The following is a 25,237-nucleotide window of genomic DNA, read 5'->3' as shown; positions in this document are numbered from 1 at the left end:
GGCTGCTGTACCCAAAGACAGTGAGCTTTTTAAAAGACAGAGCTAAAGCTCTTCAGGTCAGAACATAGCCAGAACTCCAGATAGAGATGTATGCTCACTATTTCCTTTTAAAATCAGTTCAAACAATGCCAACTTAAACATTATCTATTATCCCCTATTCTGTATGCTAAATGTTTGCAGAGGACAATACCAAATTCAGATGTTGGAACATACTGATTTTCAGCTTTTAGAAATGTCAGAACAAGGTTAACTCATTCAAGAAAAGTAAATTTTGTACCCTGCAGATTAAAAAAATATATGAGAATCAATTTCAGGAATGCGGATTTTTTTATTCTTAAATACAAAACAGATAGTTGTGGTCAGAATGTTTTATCTGGGGCATAATCTAACTCCATGTAAAAAAAAATGCAATACCCTTCTCTGCCCCATTCCACTGGAACCACATTCATGTAGATAAGATACACTTTACCAAGACCTTTAATATACTTTTAATAGTAATTCTGTCTTCACTGGTGATTCAGAAATTTGAAATTCATGACAAGTGCCATTGAAAGGTCCCTGTCTCTTCAGAGAGATGCAATGATAGATTACCAGTACCAAGGAATAAACTGCATGGAGTATGTAGGATATTGATGTGGATTTTTGCTTGACTTCAAACTCTGCTGGTCATGTCATTCTTTTAGCTAATCAGCTAAACTGCTTAGCTGCCTTCTGATACTTTTCTGCCCTAAAGTAAGTCTATTTATAAAATGCCTAGCTCTATTGTTATGTCATCTATTAAATTAATTATATCATCTATTAATTAAAATAAAAAATAAAATAAAAAATATGATAAACATATCTATTAAATTAATGCCTAAGTCTGTTATCATGTCATCTATTAAAATGCATAGGTCTATTGTCATAGAGACTTAAATAAAGTTTTCTCCTGTAGTTACTGATAGAGAGGAAATATTACTATTAACCCTTGTGTGCATAGTGTTCGCTTCTTCCATGACACAGTTTCTGCTACTTCCATTAGAACGGCCTTCTGTTATTTATAACATTAACAAATTCTATGCTCAAAAAACCAACTTTCTTCCGAATTGTTAAAAGCATCACATCCAGATTTCTCTGTTGTCCTTCTAAACAGGAGTATTGGCTTCTTTGGTGGGCAAAGTTGTCCTAGTAGGCAGTGGTATCCCAGCAGTTCCATCCTCTTGGCATACTAAAGGATTATCCATATCCTTGCTGCTGTTTGCAGTAGACTCTACACTGTACAGTGAAGTTCCAAGTCTTTCAGTCCTGGTGTTTTATGAGCTTGGAAGTCATCCAGTTTTATTCTTGGACATTTATTAAATGTCATCTGAAAGTTTTAATCATTCTTTCGGAAATATTTCTTTGGGGGATAGGAGAACTTTGACACAGATTAATTACAGGGCTACAATTTTTCCATATAGATATTAGAATAGCTATTCCCCTTCCTCCTGCTGCCCCCATACTAAATACTGGTTGAAGTACTTGAGGTGGCTACTCTAATCCAAATTAAGCATTTTTGAGTGTTTCTGGGAAGCAATATTAGTTTTACCTTTCTGATTGTAATTTCCCAATACCACAGGATTTGGAGGAGAGTTAGGGTGATGACTGGGATAGACTTGAAACTCAAATTGGCTCAATTTACTAAAGGTGCTTAGGGACAAGGGGCATATTTAGGTCTCCCCCCTCCGTCCCTCTAATTCTTTTAAAATATTGCTTACTGAATTGGAACACAGCTGTTTGTTTCTTTCAGCACAAGGAAGTAGATTGCATGGATTCATGTTTCATTAGTACCTTGGCAAGGAAGGAACCCCCCGCCCACCCCAAACCCTAGGATATTTCTTTCCAAAGGGAAGCTGAGATCCTTCTTTCCAATTTCACGTCTTGGTCTAAATACAACTATGACAGGCTGTTAATAAGAATGCTTAAGATACTTCATTTGTTTTAATATTTGAACTATTATGCTGCTAATACAGCACAGATAAGAATAGTACACTATTATTTTCCCTGTTTGTTTCATACTGAAGATCTATTTGTGTGCAAAGACTTGGCACACAATTTCATATTTTATGATGTCATATGAATTCTATAGTGTTTTGTTTTGCAGTCTTCATCTTTTTTCACTGTTGGAGAAATTTGATCACAGTTCAGTTAAGTGTCAAATTTAGGCTTTTCCTCAGCTAACTAAAATTTAACTCTTATAGGCTAGTGTGAATTTTTAGTGAGACTGATCTTCTCCATTCTTCTCCAATGAAACAGAAGTGGGCTTCACTTATATTTTAGTTTGTATTAACTTTCTTATTAGGATATCACATGCTTCCACATAAGAGGAACTTTCAGGGGGGTAGGAAGACATTGCTGTTTGTTTTGCTTTGTTTTGTTTTGTTTAGTTTAGTTACTGGGGTGAATATTCTGGCATTTAGCTACATGGAATATGTAGCTGAGCCTCAGTTTAGATTATGGCAACCTGTAAGGGGCTAATAGTTTTTTACAGGTCCTGAGTGTAGGTATTGCCAAGTGTACAAGACTGAAGGGCGGAGAGTAGAGTGGCGTGAAAATCTGTCCTGAGCTCCACGAGCTGTAAATGTGTTTTTCTTCCTTCCAGGGCTCCAAGTTCTGCAAGCCTCTAAAGCTGTGGTAATGGCATTAATGCAGCCCCCCTTTTTTTTGCTCTCCCTGTTCTGTCTTCAGCATGTAGCCACTTGAAGCCTTTCCTTTTGTAGGTATGTTGGGCTCCTCTGTTGCTATTGTAGCTCTGCTCTTTGGAGTATGGGAATGGCCTCAACTTGTGTGTTCATAGGAATAGAAAGGTCTCTATGTGCATTGGGAAGCAAAGGGAGTTTGTACAAGTGTGTTTCTGTAGTTCTGTGTGGGCTGTGTGTATATGGATATTTCTGTACATCTCTGTATTTCTGTCTTTTTGCACAAGTGGCGCTGGGTGGGAATTCTCCCTATACCAGATAGAAGGTCTCCATGTTGCTCACAGTGAACATCCAGACTTGCCCAAGTGCTTGACCATATGTTTCTGCGGGGCCCATGCCACTGCTGCTAGCTTCATCACTGTGAACTGAAGGCCCCTGAGTAAGCAGATGACTCGATCAGTTTGGGAAACAAAAAGATCCTCAGTGAAAACCTTTGATGGCCCTCAAATCCACTGACCTCTCATAGTCCCCTTGCCCCACTGACAGCACTTTGAGTCTTCAGTGATCATCCCACTCTGGTGTACCCCAAGGGTGCCTGTTACCATCCCAAGATGAATGTTCCTAAGAATCCTTTTTATGATGGGTCTCCTTAAAACTTTCTGTATGTTCCTGCCTCAGGAATGCCTGAGAACAAGCTAAATTCACAAGTGAAGGATGTTGTTCTTAAGGTGATAAAATTCAATGTTGCCAATGCTGCTGAGCTCATCCTATATAGCTCAGGACAGGAGTGTTAGAAGACATTAAAAATGCTCTCTGAAAACCATTGATTTGTGATTGGTTAGATTTTTATGTGGTAAAGCACTGCGGAAACTGTTTCACCCAATCCCACCACTTGACTTGCAGACAGTATTTATTGTGATGCATTTTTGACCTGCAGAGTTTTCACACCTGTCATTTACTTTGTGCATTTGTATAAAGAGGTACCAGTTTTCTCTTTGGTGAGGGAGAAATTATTCAGATGGTCAGTGATCCTATACCTTTACAGAAGGAAGAAACTGTATTGTCAATAAAAGTGGAAAGGAAAATTTATGTCACAAAGAGGAGGAATCCTTGCCAATGTGTTACACATCCTTCTGAAATTATTCTGTACTTTCAATTTTTGCATTCTAAAAATTCCCTTTTGGTAAGATATAAAGGCCCTATACTAAAATATTTGGAAATCAAGACTTTTCTACTTGCTTGTATTGCCTTGAAGTTTAAATTATTGATTTAATAAAATATTCCTCACGTCTGTGTGTGATTATGGAGTTCTGTATTGCATAGAATAACTTTCAGTGACTGGAATACTGGCATATTTCAGAGGAATGAGATTTTAGGTAGGGATAACAGAAGACTATGGAAACAGGTAGAATAAGCAGGTAGATACAATATTTAAACTATCACTGTAAAATTTAATATATTTTTGTATGAGGGAAATTAGTTCTTGAGATGTAGACCAGTGCAAAAACAAAAAAGTAGCAGCCTTTTACCCTACTGGAAAGTGATTGTGTATTTCCAGGGATGACAGCCAGCACCATTCTTTGATTTATAGCAGAGCAACTTTCATTTAATATTCACCATATGGCAATTTTCACCACCTACACTGTTCAAGACCTATGTCAGTAGCACACAAAGCAGTGAACCTTATTCCCAGCCGATTCCACTAAGACAGAGGATGCTGCATTGTGGCACATTGATTGATAGCAGAAAGCACTGATAATTATATCACTCCGAATTCTTTATAACTGGGCTCTGGGCTTTTGAACTTCATTGCATTATTCTGACACTATTCAATTATCGAGTGTGCCAGCTTGTTTTCAAACTGTGTTTTTGAAATACATGATGACAAAAAAGTGTCATAGAATGAATTTTCATAATGTAATCCACAGTTTTATTTTAATTTATATCAGTAGATAGTTTTAATTTATACTAGAAGTGGAGAGGGTGAGTGTGTGGGGAAATGTTCCTATCAGGCCCCCTTAACATTCACAACTTCAGAGAGAACATCCCAAATTTTTCACAATAAAAATTTTCCTCCGTGTAATTTCTTTTTATTTTTTAAGCTCTAAATGGTGTGCTGCATATTGGAACAAGAGTGGAGGTATGAAAACTTGACCTAGAATTTGAAGAGGAAAGGTTTTGTTTTGACTTGTAAAAATATCTATTATTGGAATTCACTGAGGTCAGTGACTGCTAACATGCAGGACTGTAGGAGGGCACTGTGGTATGGCTAAAAGGAGGTCAATTTGGTATTTAATTGTACGCACTTTATTTATACACTGGTTCCTTGCGGCTAGTTAAAAAGGGAAGTTCTTTGTTTTGTCTAGTGATGTCGCCACTAGACATCCCAGACCATCTTCATGCAGAGGCATGCTGCTCAACATATTTGTCCCCAGCTGGCAACTTTTCTGTGCTGCTTTCCTATTATGGTGCGTGCAGAGCTTTGCCCCTCGGTTGCCAGCAGCATCCTCTGGTCATCAGGGCCTCTTCTCTTAGTACTGGATCCATGCCAGCCACTGCTGTGAAACTACCCCGTCCCTTGTGCCAGCACTAACATTTCCATAGTTGTGTGGTGACAAAGATCAGGATCTGAAAACTAAGTATTGGCTTTTGTCAGTCACCTTCAGCCAGATTGTTTCCTGGACCTGGTTCCTTAGGGGTTCATGATCTGGTTCATCATTTGCATATTACCGTAGTGTACTGGTATTTGCATTTGAACTAGCTCCAGGTCTCTATAAACCTCAGTCCCGTCTTGGATCCAAGATGCAAATTGCAAGATTGCACTGTAGGCATATAGGCCGGGGGAGTGGCAGGGAGGAATGCTGATCCAATAAATAAACAAACAGTAAAACCACATGTTGACAAAAGTGGTCAATATACATTCTCTGAGATTGCAGCCTCTCCTCTGGGCCAAGCTGCCTTCGCAATCAATTATGAACTTCCATTGACTTTACTGGGAGTTGTGTCAGGCACTTTCTGATCGCATAATTTCTTCTCTAATGGAAAATGGAATTAAGTGATAAGAGAGAGTGAGCTCAAAACACATTTTCTGTATCTGCAGTCAGAATGGAGTGCTGTGATGTTAGAATTGGGGAAAAAAGTTCTGGGAAGTACATGAGTGACAATTTTTGTACTTGAGGAGCGGGAAAATGGACTAACCTGGTAGAAAAATAAGGTATATATTCAACTCCTTCTGCCTCAAGAATGGTAATAAGGACTGGCTGGACACTGCCGAGGTCTCGATGAGACTCACAGTACACTTTTCCAATGTTCAGTTGTTTGCAGGCCCCTGCACACAAAAATACTTATTAATCTTGAACACAAAATGTTGGCATTTAATTTTGAGTAAGTATTCTTTTATGATGGGTCTCATCAAAACTTTCTGAACATCCCTATCGGATGTCACAGAGGGGATAGACTTATGACTACTTAACAGTAGGTTATCTGAGGAGCACCTCCCTGGACTCCTGCTCCTTATCTCTGCAGAACTTTTATGTAGAAATTTCCATAAATTAACCTGTGCAGTTAAATGGCTTCCTGATGTTTTTTTTTTATTCAATGAAGTACTATCTTTATCTCTCCCCCCACCCCAGTTGTTTGTGTATTCATTTCAGCTACATCAAACCACAATGGTTTGTCTACTACTATCTGTTATTGTATAAATTTAGTAATTTTATTACTAAATGAAGAAGCACCTTTTAATGAAGGAGCACCTAAGTACTGTCAAGAACTTGTCAGCATCTTCAGACTCCTAAATATATGACTTCTCGATGTGTACTATTTAAAATTTTACTCATGTTTTGCATCATATTAATGTGGATGATACACATTTCTAAGGCATTCTGCCTACATTTTGGGAGGCTGGATTCTGAGGTGCGTTTCTTGTGTCTCTGTGTAGAAAGAAATACGGAGATATGCATTTGATGTCGATCAGCTCCAATAGAGCCTCTACAGCAGTTTTCTCACTGTCAAGCCATTAATTTGGATATATTTCCTTGGGTTGGCATGAAGATAAAATGTGGTGATGATGATGATGATTATATAATAATAAACAATATAATATTTCCTTAGCAGAATGCTGATGGGAATTCATTATTCTTGCCTGATCCACTAATTAATGCTATACTTTTTCAGACAAACAATATTTTATTCTGGGAAAGAGAATCTTAAATTCTGCCCAAGTAAATATGAAAATGATACCAAATATGCCTATATAAATGTCAAAGATAAACATATATTAAATTCATCTAAGCTGAACACCAGTATTTACTGGATACAGAACTAAAAGAATGACTATGATGAAACGGAACACATAAAGGAATTGTTTTTTTCTTTCTTGTTCTTTGCAATCAACTATCCTGTACAATAAGGTACAGTTACTTTTTACTGTCTTTGATGAAAATGCAGTAAAAAAGGAACTTGGCTGATTAGAGAGATACAGCTTTTAGACTGAAGTGATGAGAGACTTCAAACTATAGGCTGTAGACCGAAACCACTAAAACCTTAGGAGCTTTGATATTCCAGCAGCGGGGTTTCATACCTTTTGTGGTCAGACTTTGTTAGTTATCTGGGACTAATTCAAGAGGGAGAGTCTTCTCTTAGGTTCCAAGAATGTTGGTCATAATGCCACCTTCCAGAAAGCAGAAGAAACTACTACCACCATTATTGCCAAGCATTATATTTGTTTACTGTATATAATCCTTTAAATTTAGTAACTGTTCTGTGGCAATTAAAATGACATCAGCAGCATGCTTGTATCTCTTTTTTAGCAGATTAAGAAGTCTGGATCTTCTTTAAAAATCTTTAAGTGGAACATCTGAAGTCAGACAAATTATATGGTGGGTTTCATTGAACATTTATAAACTTCCCAAAGTTGTTTGACTCCTGTGGAGACAGAAAGGAAGAGAAGTTACTTTACCCAGTTGCAAATTAGCTGAATAACTTCTTAGCTCACTTTAGCTGTAAAACCACAGAGTGAGTTGAAAGATTAGCTAAAAGGGTCTCTGGAAAATCTCCAGGCTCTTTTTTAAACTAATGCCATCTATTTTTAATAGATATTAGCACAACACTATCTTCTTACAATTAATGAGCAAGAAAAGCAGCTTTCTCTGCTTGTGCTACTCTGGTGTGAGAAGTCCTTGATCTCCTTCAACCACCAGTTTGCCATTACCAGTGAAGGCTGTAAATAGGAACTTTTCCAAGAGACTTGAGAGAGGGATAGCTGTTATTCAATGAAATGGGCTTGTCCCTACTTTTTACTAGTTTTTGTGATGGTAGAATAGCAAATAACAGTTGCCAAAATTCCTAATATATTGACTGTTTATGATGGAAAGGATATAAGAAATACCCTGAAGGCAAAAACATGTCACTTTTTGAGGTATTTCTGACTCAAAAAGAGTCAGAAACTCTCCCTATGTTTTGCAGCACCATTTTCAAACAGACTCTGTGGCAGAACACAAGTATAAATGATGGTAGAGCAGTTCTCTCAGAAGGCTGATTACAGCCAAGAACAACACAGGTAGGGATGATTTCTCTGTAACTTGGACCAGATGTCTCTTACCAGTTCTGTTTTCTAGATGTAAAGGCAGGATAGGATATGATGAAGGAAGGAGTATTTCTGGTAAGTGAAGGTGAAAATATTTTTTAACATTTTAAACTGTCATTAAATTGCCGTGACATCCTCTTCTATCTTCTGGTGACACTCCTCTTTGTAGCTTGTGATAGCCCTGTTTCATTAGCCTGTTGAATTCCATAGCACAGAATAGCTGGTGGGAAGTCCTGAGCATGCTGATGTCTTGGGGAAAAGATCTGGTTTACTTTATTCTTTGTTCCTGTTCATGGTCCTTTGCATACAGATGTTGATGTGCTGCAGTTCTGTACTTTTAAAATGGTGCACATTAAAGCCCAATACTTAAGTGCATAACTTAAGTATCCTTACGTTCTATTTGTAAAGGGTGCATTTTGATTACATTCTTCACCATGCCTTTGGGTGTTCATCTTCTTCCATTCCTGTGGTCTACAGCTATGGTTACTAGTAGCCACATCACATGACAGTTTCATATTTGGGCAACTCTGGGTTGCCCTAACAAGACAATCTTGTGCTGTATTTCTTAATGCAAGCTTTTGATTCTTCCGCTACTAGTCTTCATTAGAGTTGCATTTGCCAATTAATGCGCTCGATCATACTTCCCTTGCTCATGGCTATAGTTAGATTGAAATTGTGGAGAATTCATACATTGGTGTCCTAAGCAGGTTCTGCCCTCGTGTCATCCAATACACTCAAAACATACTTGTATATATATGTATATAAAAGCACTAAGTGCACTGTGTACCTTGTGGGAAAGGTTTTGAAATAGTCCATCAGCAGTTGTAAACTCATTTCCCAGGTAATTGTTAAAAGTAAAGTCAGGTACCTCTGTGATGTGTCTCGCCTCACACAGGATCCTCAGATTAACCCTTTTGCTTGTTCCACATTCATCTTGACACTTTCGAGTGTGTTGTTTTACAACAGCTCTGCCAGATAAACACGCTGAACACTTGTGAGTCACAAGACTTCCACAGGTGCCAGTGGGAGCTCGGCCTGGGGCCCAGGGACCGTATGTCTAAGTGGCACTTCTGGCACGCTGGCTGTGCGCTTGGGAAGAACAGAGATGGAAATCAGTGCAATGATTACAGCCTGGTTAGTCTATTCCTGGAACCAGCTGCTGTTCATGTGGCTTCCCTGCACTTAAGTGCCTCTGTCTGAAGTAAATGGGCAATAACAAAATATGGACCATTACTTTATCAGCAGGCCATGTCTCAGGATGAATTTTGTGTGCATGAGTTTGAGAACATGGGTAACTATCCCATGCTGAGGTCCAGAATCATCAATGAATCATAAAAAGAGCTTGATGCATTCAGTGTATCATCTTTTTAATCAATCATTTCTTATTAATTTCTCTTATTACCTACAGTTATTTACCTAATTGATAGTAGATGTTTGAAAAACAAACATAATTTGACTACCTGTGTAATCAGTTCTTGGCTTTGTATTATATTATTTCACTCACAGAAGGAAGGAAGGAAAGAAGGAAGGAAGGAAGGACAGACACATGAAACAAGGACACATGCCATATAGATAAAATGTGGGCCCTACACAGTTTCACCCACAAGCTTCCTGTGGGGATTCTCCTGCCATTAAAAGGATCAAGTGTGACATTTCTTCACTGTCACTTTGGTTTGAGATTAATGAGTGCTTACCGCAGTACTGGTATAAGTATTCCTGCCCTTCTTCCCCCAACTACATGTTTGCCATCGCTGATGTGTGCTGCCCTTCTTAATTTTGCTGGCACAACAGTTTGTGGTGGTTGCAATGTGAGCTGGATTGAAAAATTTTCCCAGTTGGAGGAATAAGTAGCAAACCAAAAATAGTGGGTTTTTTTCACACAGATCTGTTTCACAGCACAATCCCAGAAAGCCATGCTAGCACAGTGAGGTCATTGAAGGGTAGGTATCCAAGCTCCACACCAGATCACTCAGATGATGAGTTCCCCCAAAACAAAAGAGCAAACTGAAGGGGTAACAAGTTGTGACACAGAGAGAAGAATAACTGGTCATCTTGGGAACCTTTCCAGGCTGTTTGACTTTTTGGTTACCAATAGTACTTGTAGAAGCGCATGCTGTAAACATGGCACAACATGATACTGTAGTGAGTTATTCTGAATAAAACTGACAATTAATCAAGAACATCCAGAAAAATAGGTCATGATCTGATAAGATCATTTTTTATCAGGGATTTAGTATTTATCTATGATGGATGTGTTCCTTTGTTTCATGTTTATATTGTAATTAATTTGAAACACTATAAATGACTACATCTCAACACCAAATAAAAGTTATCTAAGATACACAACAGCAATAGCATTTTCTATTAATAGGCATGTTTGGAGAAGTCTTGGTCAAATTTCACTTACCTTTTTTTCTCATAATAGCTGAGAATATAACTGAATTTCATAAGATGGCTTTTTTGCTGCTCACTAGTACAGCACCTGCTTTCTCTGCTTTTAAGTTTTTGACTAGTGTGTGACAATGGTAGAAAGTCAGGTCATATTAAAGTCTATTTGTTTTGTGTAGGTCTGAGAGATATCTTTCATAGTACCTCCTATCTGTTTATATTCATTTTATAAAATCTTTGGCTTCGGATGACTGATAAAAGCAGAATTGAAAGAAATACAGAATGCATTGTGGCTCCAATAATAATTAAGGTTGAAGCCCAACTGGATGTGCTGTTGCAATCCATTGCAGCCTCACCCATCAGCACCTTTTTCTATCAATGGAAGAAGTTTCTTTTGGATTTGTGTGTTCATAAAAACATACACAAATGAATGGTGAAACATAAGTTTTAAAAGTGTGCCAGGAATTTGAAAAATCCCATGCTAAGAGTAATCATACTTCAAAAAGATTTCTCTTACTGTCCTGCTGTAGATAAATCATGAAATGCTAAATTAAATTCCATTATGATTAATACTTAGGTTGTAAATGTTTTTGGTATATATTTTAAGATTTTGACAGATCATGTCAGCTGATATTGCATGTGCTGTTGGCGCAGTCAGTGCTATCTTATTCCAAGGGGACAACCATAAGATGAATGCCAGGGAGATTTAAAGAATGTAAAATACTTCCAGTTTGAGCATTTTTAGATGGCCTCATTTTGAGGGCTCCCTCTTTTTTTTTTTTTTTTAACCAAGGTCTTTAGGGCATAAAATATAGAATCATCCCAAACTAAATTAGACCTTATTTTTGTAACCTAACCAAAAGAGGAGCCTTGCAATTATTTTGCTGTATACCTCTGTTTACATTAAATCAATGTTGTAGAGGTGACAAATCAGTCCATTCAAATGTCAAAACTGGAAAGTATTTGTAACCAAAATCAGATCTAGTTTCAAAGGTACTTTTCCATTCACAGTGTAAACATAACCGACGGTGGCAACCAATAGCATACAGCAAGGCACTTGTGCATTCATGTGTGATTTTAATGAAGAATTCTGTAGACTGTGCTGTACTTCACATTTTCATGTTAAGCTATTTAACGATTTAATTTTTTTTAATTAACAACAATGTCTGAATAGTAGAGTAATAGAGCAGATAAGAAGATTATTCTAAAGCTGAGCCAACTTGATTATTACAGTTTGTGGTCTCTTTGATATTGTTCATATAGAATCTATGGAAAATAGCTATATTATGACTCACTATGTGAGATATTTCTGAATAGCATGTTATTCAGCTCCCCATGGGACCTGGCTGGATTATAGCACTAGTTCTTTTCCTACCCATTATCAATAAAATCCAACAGAGATCATGGTAGACTTTTAATGACCTTTTCTTATAAAAACATCAAAACTGTATCTACCTAACTTGACAGCTAATTAAAAAAGGTTTATCTCAGGTCTCATGTGGACATTGGTTAAATAATCTCTTCTAACAGCTCCATTTATACTTACACTGTATTATAAAACAATTAAGTTTAATAGTTCAGCCACTTTTCCCGTGCAGAACAGAGACAAACTGGAGCATTAAAAACACAAACCAGCATTTAAAATATGCTGTTATTTCTCAATTTTGACATGAATGCTAGCATTTGCCAAGTGAAATTGTGATCACAGCAAAGCTATTGTCCATATTTCAGCTATACTAAAATTGGGTTTTGTTTTTTGTCTTTTAATTCTCTAAGGTAGGTATTCCTACTTCCACTGAGAGCAAGGAGAGATGTGCATGGGGGTTCAAAGTGTATGCATTAAGATTTTCATGTGCTTTTTCCCACAGCCCTACAGTTTAAGGAACCACTAGCTCTTACCTTTTTTTTTATTCCTGTCCTTTCAGGCAATTTCAGGGAATTCAAACTGCTAGACATATTTCTGGCTACATAGGGACACTAAGGCAATGTAATCCAAATGAACAGAATGCATTATTCCTTTGATAGATGTCACTAAATGTGTATGCAGAGTCTCTCAGAATTAACATAGTCTTATTTTGATTTAGCTTCAGTCATATCCAAAGCAAACCAAGTTATTTACACAGATTCCACTTTAGTGGGCACACACATAAATGTTGAAGTTTAACTGCTCCAGTGTAAAAGCTGATACTAAATGTCCTGAATCCTTTCAGATAGAAAAGCAGTATTTAGCACTTTAGATAGGTACTATATCGTGGTCTTTCAAAAAGTGAAAGGTGGAAAGAGCAAGATGGTTCCTCTCTAGCTCTCTCTGGTGTTCAAGAGACTTCCTACAGAAAGAGAGCTGCATGTTTCTGTTCTTGATTCAGAACAAGATTTTGACTGTGATTTTCCAACAACTTCAGGTAGCAGGATACAAAACTAGGCTTTGCCATTCACTTTCTCTGTGCTTGTGAATACCAAAATTTTATGAAATATGGAACTGCCCTGGAAGGCCAAAGACATGTCTCAGAACAGTCAGTGCCCTAGTTGTGAGGATACACACTTGTATGGGTTCATGGCCACTCAGTCTTTTTTTTTTTCAAGAGACAGCCCAACCTTCTCTGAAGGGCTATGTATTTTCCAACATGAAGATTCTGTAATTAATATTTTCCAGTTATAAAATTTTTCATTGGAAATTCTTGGCCCCTCTCTACTTCTGAGTGCTTTCGTGAAGGAATGGTTAAAGTTTTTAAATTGTTTTGAAGAGTTGTACCTAGTACCTAGTAGGTACACAAGTTCCTAGCGCTGGTAGCCAAAATAGATGTGTGAATGGTCATGTTTCTGCTTTATTCTGCACTACTGGCCTTCTGCCATGTGGTGTCACTGAGCCAAAAACCAGCTCTGCTAATGCCAAGGCAACATGAAATTTAGAAATTATTAGTGTAGACGTTACTAAATGACATTTCTAGATCACACCATTGTCCTAATCAATACAGATTTCCCTACTGATAGTTAGTGGATGACATGTTCATCCATTTAGATTTGCAGATCTTACATTTATTCAGGTAAGTGTCACGCTGACGCATTTAATCAACTGTAAAGGCCAACCATTCTCATAAGGATATAAATATTTGTGACCTATACTTAGGAAAGGCAATTTAGCTCGCCTTGTAAAGACTTCAAGAGCTATTTTTCAGTCCGATGCAATATCACACAGTCTGTGACCTGCATCACGTAGCATTACCATGTATTTTTGCAGGTGGAATCTTACTTAGGAACAAATCCAGTACTGATCTCAAGGTCCTCGTAATCAGCTGGTGAAGTGCCAGCTTTTGGGTGCTGGCTTCTGGAAAGACATCCAGAGCTTGGATCCAGCAACAAGTAATTCTTCATAATTTATTTGAGGGGAGGTCAACCATTCCTGTCCTTGTGTCCAACGTACCACACTGTTAAAGCCTAATTCTGAATACGTTTTTTTTTCCCTGCAGACCTTTTGCCAGTGTGTTCTTGCTAGTTGGCATAACCACTGTAACTTTTCCATATACAAAATGATGGATGCTATGATGGACTGCAGTACTGCAAGAATTTGTGAGCTCCGAAGACCATATTTTTCCTAAGTACTACTGGGACTGTGCTCTGTTCTGTTTGGGTCTCTAAGCTGTACCCATCACTGTGGTGAGAACCTCTTCCAACATTGCCTTTATGGCCAGGACTTAAATTTGTCATTTTGTCAGGAGGTAAATTGTTCCTTTTATACTATTTTGTGAGTAGTGGGCAGTATACTTCTGTTTTGTTTTATTCTGAAATTCATTTTACCCTCTCTGTCCTATACCTTGCAACGCATTCTAAATGTTTTATTAGAGTTTCTTTGCAGGCTTTTGAAAAACTCTCCTGACTTAGTCTGTAGTTAGCTATTGGTTAATCCTACATCATCTCTTTCAGTTCCCACCTAATTTAGGATCAGAATGCTAGTTCCAACCCTGTTACCATTGAAATCCTCAAAGCTGTGATATATTGAGCCACCTTAATTCACATTAAGTTTGTAATCAAGCTCTTGTGATCTCCTTGGAGCACCTGACCATTAAACCCAGACATGCAATGATTTATGCCGTGATGTTTACATAGTCTAGGTCTTATTCCAAATAGATTATGTATCTTGGACAATCACTACAGTACCACCAATCCCAAGACAATACTATAATCCAGCACTCCTGCTGAATGCACTCAGGGCAAAGACAAACCCACCTTATCTTTAGTCTGCCAAAATGTCAGTGTTGAAGCAATCAGTATTTGCTAAAGCTTTGCTGTAGTTTTGTAGCCTATGCTTTTTTTGGACTCTGAGAGGAACAGTCCAAAGTCTGGATTAGTTTGTTATTTTCTGAGTTTTCTCAGAACATACTTTGAATCAATCACCTCTTTTTTTAATCTAATTTGATTCCAAAACTTTATTTTTCCGTTATGTTGCTCAGCTAGAGTTTCACTTTCACCAGCCACGACTGGACCAACCTCATACTGTCTCTGAACATGACAGCTGACATCCTGAATTTATATATTTATATATTTTAAACCACAGTTAAAATACACTATGTTGTACAGTACATGCAAGCATTTTAAAAGCTGATCTCATCATCTTCAGTTAAATTCATTTTTCCTTCCCTCCACCCATGCCCCCATTCCAATGGTGGATTGAAACCAGGCTTTCTGGCTGCAGCCTTTTGAGATCTGAATTTGATCAGTGATAGAGACCTGGAATGTCTGATCTGAAGTAGAAAAGATTTATTGCAATCAGTATTAGTGCATGCAAAGTCACGCCATCCTGTTTTGCAAGTTACCTGTTGCCTCTCTTTCTTCTTCCAAACCACTCCTCCCCACTTACACCTTGCTTTAGAACAATCTACTTGCAATCCCATCTCAAAAGTTTTTTTCATGATTCATTCAAAGATGTAATAATTATGATCAAAGCATATTTTCCAAATTGGAATTAATTACATTTTTAGTGTTGGCCCATGAACAATAAACTTCTTGTAGGGAGCCCTATTACAGACTAGTGTAAGTTCAGAACTTAATTTCGTTTCAGTGCATTTTTGGGGGTAATAAATGATTTCATACAGACTTTCTGGCTCTATGTGAGCTTTCCTTTTGGCACAAGTTTACTTAAAAATAAAAATGTAGAACAGACAGTAGCTGCATTTCATAAACCATTTTATTATTTCAAGTTGATTTTTATTACTGTGTCTAAACTGACAGAAAGAAAAAGCTTGGCAAGTTTGTTAGATAATTTATCTATCTATGATGCTTTTAATTTAGAAAGAAGATTGTGATTTGTTTGTAAGCATGATATCATGTTGGCAACTGGCAACTTAAAAACACATTTTTGTTTCTGTTGACTTTCCTATAAACTGTACAGGGAGTAAACAAAATGCATACTCCGCAGTCAGTAAGAGAGCTTGATGGATTTTTCTTTTTCTTTCCACGTTGTAACATTGTATATGTGCATGTAAAATTTAGCCCAGTGGTAACAGTTTGTTTATGACAGAAATCCATTTCAAAGGGCTCTCGACATACAGTCTATCTCCCATAGTGTGAGTCTTTCTGGTTCTTCTGTCACAGAGGCTCTGGTCACCTTCTCATGGTGATGAAATGAAGGCCCTTTCCTGAAATATGTGAAAGATTCCACAAAATGGCTCTTGCTCAAAATCAATAGCAGAAGAAAAGCAATTTACTAAGCAATAGATCACTTCAAGAAGTGTCAAAGAGCTGCGAATTATTTGAGGAATATGACCTTGCTATCCTTTTATTGTCCCAGAAAATGGTGGAAGTAGAGATAGTTAATTTCAGGTATGTCCCTCATACGGATATTTATCATCAGCACTACTACCAACTTAACAATTTTTTAAAAAATTTACAGTACGCAACCTCCTCCAAGAATATTTTCTAGTGTTAGCCAAACTCCTTCCAGATTAGTTGCAATAAAGGCAAGAGCTTTAAAAAGTTTCAGAAAGAATACTCAAGACAGCTATGAGTCTGAGTATGAAGTAACCACCATACTAGTTACTTTGCAAGGCAAGGACACAACATGACAGAGCAAAATATAAGGCATGCTGGAGCACATATAAGGTAGGACACAATTTTTTGAACCTTCCATGTGGATGTCTCTTTAGAAGTGGTCTTTGAGTAGGAAAATCAATGAGAATAGCTCAGCACAGCTCTTGCCAGGAAAGAGCAAAAAGCAAAAACATGTGCTGGTACCTTAGCCTTTTCTGTGTCCTTTGTCACCAGGCCCCCAACACTGTTCAGCAGGGAGGCCACATGTTCCTTAGTTGTACTCTTGATGCTGCTGTACCTCTGGTGGCCTTTCTTATTGAACTTCAGTCATCTGAAAAGCAGCTTTACCAGCTCCTGTCCTGCTCACCAGGGCAATGCCTGTAGACCTCCTGCGTACTTCCTTTTTGCATTTAAGTCCTGTGAGGAGCCACACCAACCTCCTGCCACCTCCAGGTGTAATGGATTGTTGCTGTGTTTGGAGGAGGTTTTCCCTGAAGGTCAACTGGCTCCCCTGGGTCCTTCAGGGCAGCCATCCAGGGGAACGTGCCTACCCAGTCCCTGAACAAGCTGAAGTTGACTTTTGTGAAGTCGAGGTTCTTTTTCTGCTATTTACCTTCCTTACTTCCCTCAGGAATTTGAACTCCTGCCTTTTCTCTGTAAAGGACAATAAACATTTGTATACTTCAAAGGGCAAAGGGGAAAACAGCCAATGAACGTATAATAGGGAGTAACTATTTTTTAGTGACTAACTTATTGAAGCTGAGCAGTAGAGGAACAAACTGGCTGAGTTCTAACTCTGGTTTTAACAACACATACAGAGCTGAAGTTTCCTTTGTTCTTCCTCTATTTGATGATGTCCAGTACTGATTTAAAATTGGCTGCCTATTTCCATGAATATTCCAGTTATCTGAGATGGGAATACAAGAAAAGCCACGTTCAAAGCTGGTTGGATTAAATATTCTAAGGAAAGTTCACAAATATTTTTATGAGGCATTTGCTTAGCTCTCGCTGAAGCAAATATTCTACAGCATGTGGTTGCATATATAAAGAAAATTATGGTTTGTGTCTTTCTAAAGACTATGATGCATCTTATCTGTTATTTCTTATTTTTTCTGCACTGCACATTTAAATGTATCATGTGTTGCTGCAGAGGTAGTTACTGTGTTGTCACCCAGACAGTTTGTGCTGATTTTGTTCTTCATTTATTGTCCTCAAAAACTGTGATGATTTAGTGTCTGCCTGAGACCGTGAGGAGTTTGGTGGCTAGTTACCTTCAGGTCCTTCTATAGTTAGTAGAGAAAGAAGAGCTCCTATGTATGATGATTCAGAGCATCAAAATTACAAGAAAACTTCAAGGCTTTTTCAATGGGCTTTACATTTATGATACACAGTGCTGTGGGACATGTTATGTAATTTTATATACAGGTGAATTGAGAGATGGGACTGTGACCCAGAGACACACTTTGAGTTACCTGACCTGCCCTGACCTTCCCAGGTCAAGTCATTTGAGGCCAAATTTTTGCAGGTTTTCAGGAGCTTAGAGATTCTTGTGGCAGGATTTCCAGGAGAGTCAAGCATGAAGACAATTAAAATAATTCAGTAGATGTCAAAGATTTCCACTTGTAGGAAATTCCACTAGGCAATCCTAAATGCCTTAATGTCATTATCTCTGTGCCTTAGTTCCTCATCGTAAGTATGTAGTTGCTGATTCACATAGGCGTCAATATATATGGCAGAGCAGAAGAAAACTGTCTATCACTACCACTAACAAAAGTGCACTTTTGTTGGTTCCACTTCTGTTGAAAGAGGAGAGAAAGCCTCTTTGCTGTCCCGAGGTGGGCAGTACCTACTTGATTTCCCAAAAAGCCTTAAAAAGAAAGGATGGCACCTGGTGTCTGTACTGGGAGACTTTGGAAGTAGGGGAGTACACAGACTGCTGTTTCTCTCCAGAATAGTGAACCATGAAAGTTAGGACCAGGTTCTTCGATTGACAATTTAGTAATTTAGGTATGTGCTGAACTGAAATCAAGCTAAGCTTGAGGGCTAAGAGTCTAATCACCTGTTATCAGTTTGCAAATCCTATGTTTAATTTACATTTCACATAGTTTTCCCACTGCTGACACTGGAGGAAGCTTGCATGTGCTGACGTTGAGGTTGCATTTGATTCGAGGATTTATGAATGAACTTTACAGACCCTTTTCTGAGTTTTTTGCACTGCAGTGTGTGTGTGTATGTGATCTGCCATGGCAAGTCTATAGAATTAAAGGGAAGGAGACTTGTAAGAGGTTTAATTTTTAATTGTATTCAGAAGTTAAGTGTCGGTTAGAAGGTGATTATTTTTTGTGGAGGAAAACTGTGTCCCTCTTGTGAAGACTCTACTGTAGTTGTTTTGCTAATTTTGACTGAGTGGTTGTAGTGAAATACTTGAGAGTGGAATTGTATTGGTTGGCTTTAATCATTTTACACAAAAGTTATCTGTGTATTAACAGAGCTATTGCTGTAAGAGTAATGCCACTCCTAGTTCACAAAATTAGGTTACTTCTGTTTATTTTCTTACTAATTTATTTGAATGGTGTCATCTATGCTGTTGCCTTTTGGTCTGTGCTTATTAACCTCAGTGCAGTTCATATCTCCTTTTGCTGTTTTAAATCACAGTGACTTTAGTAGTACATGTAATTACATGCCAGGTCTGGTTGTATCTTAGCTGTCTTACCTGTTGGAGGTGTAAATTATAGCTGCTTAGGTCACAGAAGAAAGTCTGTTTAATCTATTTCAGGTGGCTAATTGCTACAGAGAGCAACTTCAGATCCTGTAATCTCTTCCCTCCTGCTTTCATGCTAACCATGAACATGAGTGAATTCAAAATGTCAGCTCTAGGATCCTCTTTCTAGCTTGTTAACCTGAGCGCATATCCTCTCCTTACCTTCCACTTTGTGTTAATCTGTTTATTGACTCCATCCACCCCTGTTTTAGCCTTCCTGTACCACTTAGCCTCTGCTGGATTATCCAGCATCTGACCTCTGCCTTGGCAAAGCCAGTCTTGCCAGCCTCAGCAGCCATCTCCTGCTGCCTCTTAGATGCTTTCATGCTTTCACAGGAAAACTCCAGGCAGGCAGGCAGGCCCCATCTAGTCTGTTTAAATCCCTGCCACTCTACTGCAGTGCATAAGCAGTAAGCAGCAGAGCGCTGTAGGGCACTGCAGCGCACTAGCTTACTAGAGTAAGCACTAGCAAGAGGTAAGTCAAAACATCAGCTGTTCTTCTAAACTCATCAGCTAAACAGATCTTCAAGTTGTGATTATGGTCCATCTCAGATTATGCTAGCTGAGAAGCTGCCTTACCTTATTTCATTAGCTGAAGTTGTATATTGTGCCTCTAACTTTTTTGATAGTTATTTGGTCAGCAGAAGTGAAGCTGACTGCATGGTGCTTGCATAGCTTCCCTCACGGGTCTTTGGAAGGTACTAGTGAACAGCTGGGACACAGGAGAAGACTACAGGTCTCTGCAAGGCAAAGTCTGGGCTACGTACAGTGTTTGCTACACTAAGGCCCTTGTTTGAAAGTTGTACATGCTTCTCTAGTAGAGAAATAAATAGAAACAGTAACACCTTCATCTGAGATCTCATCCTCTTCTGAGCTTTGTGTTTGTAATATAGTCACATAGGCAGGCTTTGGCAAGTATTTTTTTCCATAAGTGTTTTCCACTGTGAAAATTAACGTGCAATGTATATAATTTATTTTTGAAATACTATAAAATTAAGTAATACAAATTATTAAGTACTTCTGCAGGGACTAACTGGCAAAGACTGTCACTGAGGTACTTGTGCATATAAGATACAAGTATGCTTGGATCAGTTCCACAAAAAGACATATGCACAGCTGAGCTCACCTACCTTTGACACACTATCCCAGATGGATTTATTCTCCCAGTATGTGTGCCTCTTATTAATGCTATTAAAAATTATTGCTCCAAGCAAGATGAAAATATGCCATTAAGCTAGCAGTTTAACATTTATTTCCAATCTTATTTTTGTTTTTTTGGAAACACAGAAGAGAAATATCCCTTGCTTCCCAGGTGGACTAAAGGAGAACAATATAAACTTTGTATTTTAGTGTTAGAAATGTAAACACAGATGAAGTGTACTTCAGGGCTCATTTTACCAAAGCTTTTCTTGGATGATTTCCATCAACATACTTATTGTAATTATTTTCCAAATGTTGCCCATGTGATTCTCATTTGCTACATGTTTAATTCCCTGCTTTAAATTAGGGCACTCAGATATTACTGAAGATGGAAGACACTTAAAGATTTGTAGGTTTAACTTGCATAATGGCCCCACAGTGGTCACATAATGCTCATGTGATCTTATATGAACTATAAGAAGAACTGGTTGAGAGTCTATGTGTGGGTTCAGTCTTGCCCCTTTTGAAGCTAAAAAGCAGATGTTACCTGTGGCATGATACTTCATATATGAAATTGATATTTAAAATTTACTATTTTTATTTTTTTCTGGTATTCCACATGCAAAAGCCTAAGGGTTCCCAAAAAACATAGCTAAAACAAGTTGTTAAAGATCAAAACAACTGCGGTATAATTAGGGCTACCACTGAGTTGTATTATCCTAGTCATCTACTTCTCATATTCCTCCTACCCTAGATACCAGCTACAAATAAACATTGTTTCTCAAATTCAGGTTAGAAGCTAAAACTTGTCAGCTTAAACAACTTGGTTTTCAACCATAAATGAAATCAACAATGAAAACTTTGGAGATAATGCTCCTTTCACTTGTCCTTGTTTTACAACTAAATCACTTTGTTGCTTTTTATAGTGACTGCTAGCGGTAATATGCAGGGTCTATTCACTCAGCTGCCCTTGTCCTACGTGAACATGGCCTTGCTCCTTCTGTTGCACTTCCTCTCACACTTTGGAGATATCTGGCTGGGTCATATTGGCATTGGCGGGTTATCTAGCAGCTGAGGACTCTGTAATGCCATCACCAAGGTAACTCTCGCAATCCCCCCAAAACATAAAAAGCCCTAGAAAAGGGTTGACCATAAATATTAAATGCAAATCAACTCCATCAATTCTAGGCTGGATCTCAAGATAGAGTGTGATTGCCTCATGCACGGTTTGAATGTTATTGCATGGCTGTGGAGATCCAATAATTCTCTGAAAACTGTCCTGCTCAGCACTTTTTTTCTGTAGCAAATCTTCCATCTGTGTAAGAATATCTTTTAAATTTTATGCTAATACACGATACTTCCCCATTTACTAAAGCAGAGGGTATAAAATAGAAAAGCCTATGGAGGACATATGTCCAAAAGTGACCATTTCCATCACTATCACCTATAATCCTACCAGTGTAAGAAGCAGAGGGCAGCCTTGCATTTCTTTATTTTCTGTCCTCCTTACCTTTGCTTTATGTTTTAATTCCAGATGTTATGAGACACAAGGTGGGTTATTCAAAGCTATTTATTAGCTTGTTAAACTGAAATGCCTTTGCTCCTTGGCCAAGTTTTATAGGAACCCACAAAACATTGAAGTACCTCACAGGCAGTGCCCCACCTTTGTAGATGACATCAGTGCTACAGGACGTGATTTTTTTCAATACATCTTTAAACATATTTTTCTAACACGTACACATTCTTACATGTATTTTCTTTCACTTAAATCAGCCAAGTTATATTCAGTCATGATTTATGTCTCCCGAAGGATCATAAGAATTTAAAACCTATAGCCTGATCCTAAAGTCTTTACTCAGGCAAAATGCCTGAAATAAGCTGGAGGATATATAGGGCTTTATATAACATTTGGCCATGAAGAAAAAAACACCATTAACAAAAGCAATTACAGGTATCAAAGTTGAACTTTGTCTCATATGTACATATATCTAAAAATGAAGAGAACACATGGAGCGTTATTCCACACACATTATTTTCACCAGTTTCCCTGATGGACTCTCTCTTTCTAGAAATGCTCCATCACAATAAGCATTTGTACACATATATTGGTGCATCTTTATCAGCATTTTAGTCTGGACCAGTAGAGCACTTCTGAAGAGAATCATCTCCACTTGCCATGAATTTGCATCACAGAGTGCTCTCAGAGCGCACAAACTGGCTGCCTTTTGGATTAAGCCAAGTTGGAAAATGTGCTCCAAGAGCTGAGCTATTGCACCCCAACTGCTAACTGGCATTTGTTCCACAAGGCCAGACTAGAGCTAGTCTGAACTAGGCCCCCACTCCCCTAGAACACAGATAGTTTGGAAGTCAGGTCCTTGGCACTGGCTGTTTCAGTCTCCAGATCCACTCATGTTGGGCTGTACTACTTGCCAGTGTAGATACAGCCACATATCATGTTCCTCATGATCTTACTACAAAGCAAACTGTAACTGCAGCCTCAGCAATTAACCCACATCTCTGCTGCACATCTGTGCACTGAAGAATTATGATATATTTGGTTTTTTAATTTTTTTTTTCTAGCAGGGAATCAGGAAGCTGGATGATCCAGCATTTGTTGGATCAGTCTGCCATGCTTAATCAGTCTCTCAAACTATCATGGTCTTGGGGTTTTACAGACCAGTTATACGTTATCTAAACATCTTTCACCTCAAAAACTATCCCGTTCTGGTGGCGGCAAGGTTCGTTTTGCACAAAAGCAACATGATTTGGGATTGTGATTTGATAGATTTCAGTGACACATATCAGAGATGCAGTTCCACGGTGGCTTGAGCTGATTGAAGTCCAGGCTGCCTTCTCTGACTCCTTCAGAGCCTCTGTCTTTAGCCACATTGTTCTGCCCAAATGCTTGCACAGTGAGGTGGTTCAGGGAGCTGATGCAGACCAAAAACCTAAATCTAATATTTTTGGTGGAGGTGCTTTCAGCAAGTCAGCTCCCTCTGGCAGCTTGTTTTGCCATCTCTCAGTCCTGCTGCTGGTGCAAGGAGGATGGTGGGACATCATTGTAGACCATGATAATTCAGACTTAAATTACTTTACACTGCAGTGGAACTGCAAGCTAATGCAGATGGACTGACACTGATTTAAGAGCGTGGCCTGTAAAATTTAAGTAAAAAATGTATCTGGTACCTATTTTGGAAAACACTTACCTCATATTCAAAATATGAACTGTGATAACATTGAGATTTTTCAAGTTAATAGAAATAATTGTGGCACAGTTCATAAAAACCCCTTTGCATGATATCTTTTCTTGGGTTTATCCCTCTGTTACCCCTTTTTCCTCTCAGTGGAGGGTTCACATAATAGAATGATAAGACAGCATTAGGAGAAGGCAAGAAAGAGCCCACTTCACAAAATATTTTAGAAGTTCCCTAAAGTAAAAAACAAGGATGTTGAGGATGAACATTCCATGGTGCCTTAAGGTATAGTATATTCTCCAAGACTGATACCTAAACATCTTTTTACCATCTATAATACTTTCAGCATAGTAAGATTACAGACACACTAGTAAGGATTTCCTGGGAGCTATAACAGTCAAATCTTTCCATAAATTATCAGTACAAAAAAGCATCCTTTTACTATATATTGATTTAACACTAACGAAATTGTGCTTATCTTGATGACTTAATTTGGTGTTCAAGTGGACATCATATACATTTCCCGAGGGCCTTAAATACAATCTAAAAAATACATGTAATGGATACTTAAAGTAAATTGTCTCTCTCCCACAGATGGAAACGTTGAATTAATGCAATGGATATTTGAGAAGATGAAATGGAAATTTCAATGGAAATATGGAATGAACTTTTCAATATAGGACCATGTTAATCACATTTCAGGATTTGACTTATAGGTTTTTTATTACAGTACTTCAAATAAAGGGCTATAAAATTAAGAATTGCTGACATCAGTTATTATGATTGTTTGCTGTCTGGGACACTTTCACTGATGTCTTAATGCTCAGTATCTTTCACCTACCTACCATGCTGAAAACAAAAGACAATTGCTACAGGTTGTTTTCAATTACTATGTGTTCTTTAACTGTAGAACAGTAAGGCCATTTTCTTTTGAAGCAGAAATGGATCTTCCCTGAAGTTGCTTACAATCTGTGATGACTTAAGATTTTAAAATTACTTCAATACAACAAAGTCTTAAAATTAATTAAAAAGTCAGGTTGGAGAAGGTCAAACAGACCTGTTTTTTATTGGGAGTGACCTCTGGGAATGATGATGGTGATACCTCAGTAATCAAATTCAATAATAAATCAACAGTTTAATCTAGTATGAAGAAGGAAAAGTCCATTTTTTCTGAAGGCGCAACATTCAGATGAATATTAAAACTGTCGTATGACTTAGTGAAAATCTGGTGCACTTTAGGCAGTAATATTTTTCCTGCTATTCCAGATACAAATTCTCTTTACAGATCACATTTAATTCTTAACATTGTTCTCATCCCATTTGTCATGAGTTCCTCTTGATAGGTTCAGCTTCACTTTTTCTCCAAAACAGTAGATTAAAAAAATCCCAACATTGTCCTTCAGCAGTGGCTATATTCCACATTTGCTATGTATACTGTAGGTGCTAGCTCGTGAAGCATCTCTTCATTTTTTAGGAGAAAAGGCTGCCT

General features: G+C 38.0%; 1 protein-coding gene across 1 annotated transcript in view; it reads left to right on the top strand.

Annotated features, from left to right (window-relative positions):
- Positions 1-24,582, top strand: part of C2H8orf34 (chromosome 2 C8orf34 homolog) — a 191,392-nt gene extending 166,810 nt beyond the window's left edge. The window contains exon 14 of the mRNA XM_064507424.1: positions 24,343-24,582. Within this exon, the coding sequence (XP_064363494.1) occupies positions 24,343-24,428 (86 nt within the window). The 3' untranslated portion in view covers positions 24,429-24,582. The remainder of the gene's footprint in view (positions 1-24,342) is intronic.
- Positions 24,583-25,237: the final 655 nt, after the last annotated feature.

The sequence above is a fragment of the Dromaius novaehollandiae genome, chromosome 2 (genome assembly GCF_036370855.1).
Source record: "Dromaius novaehollandiae isolate bDroNov1 chromosome 2, bDroNov1.hap1, whole genome shotgun sequence".
NCBI lineage: Eukaryota > Metazoa > Chordata > Aves > Casuariiformes > Dromaiidae > Dromaius > Dromaius novaehollandiae.
This window is presented reverse-complemented; position numbering and strand designations above follow the sequence as displayed.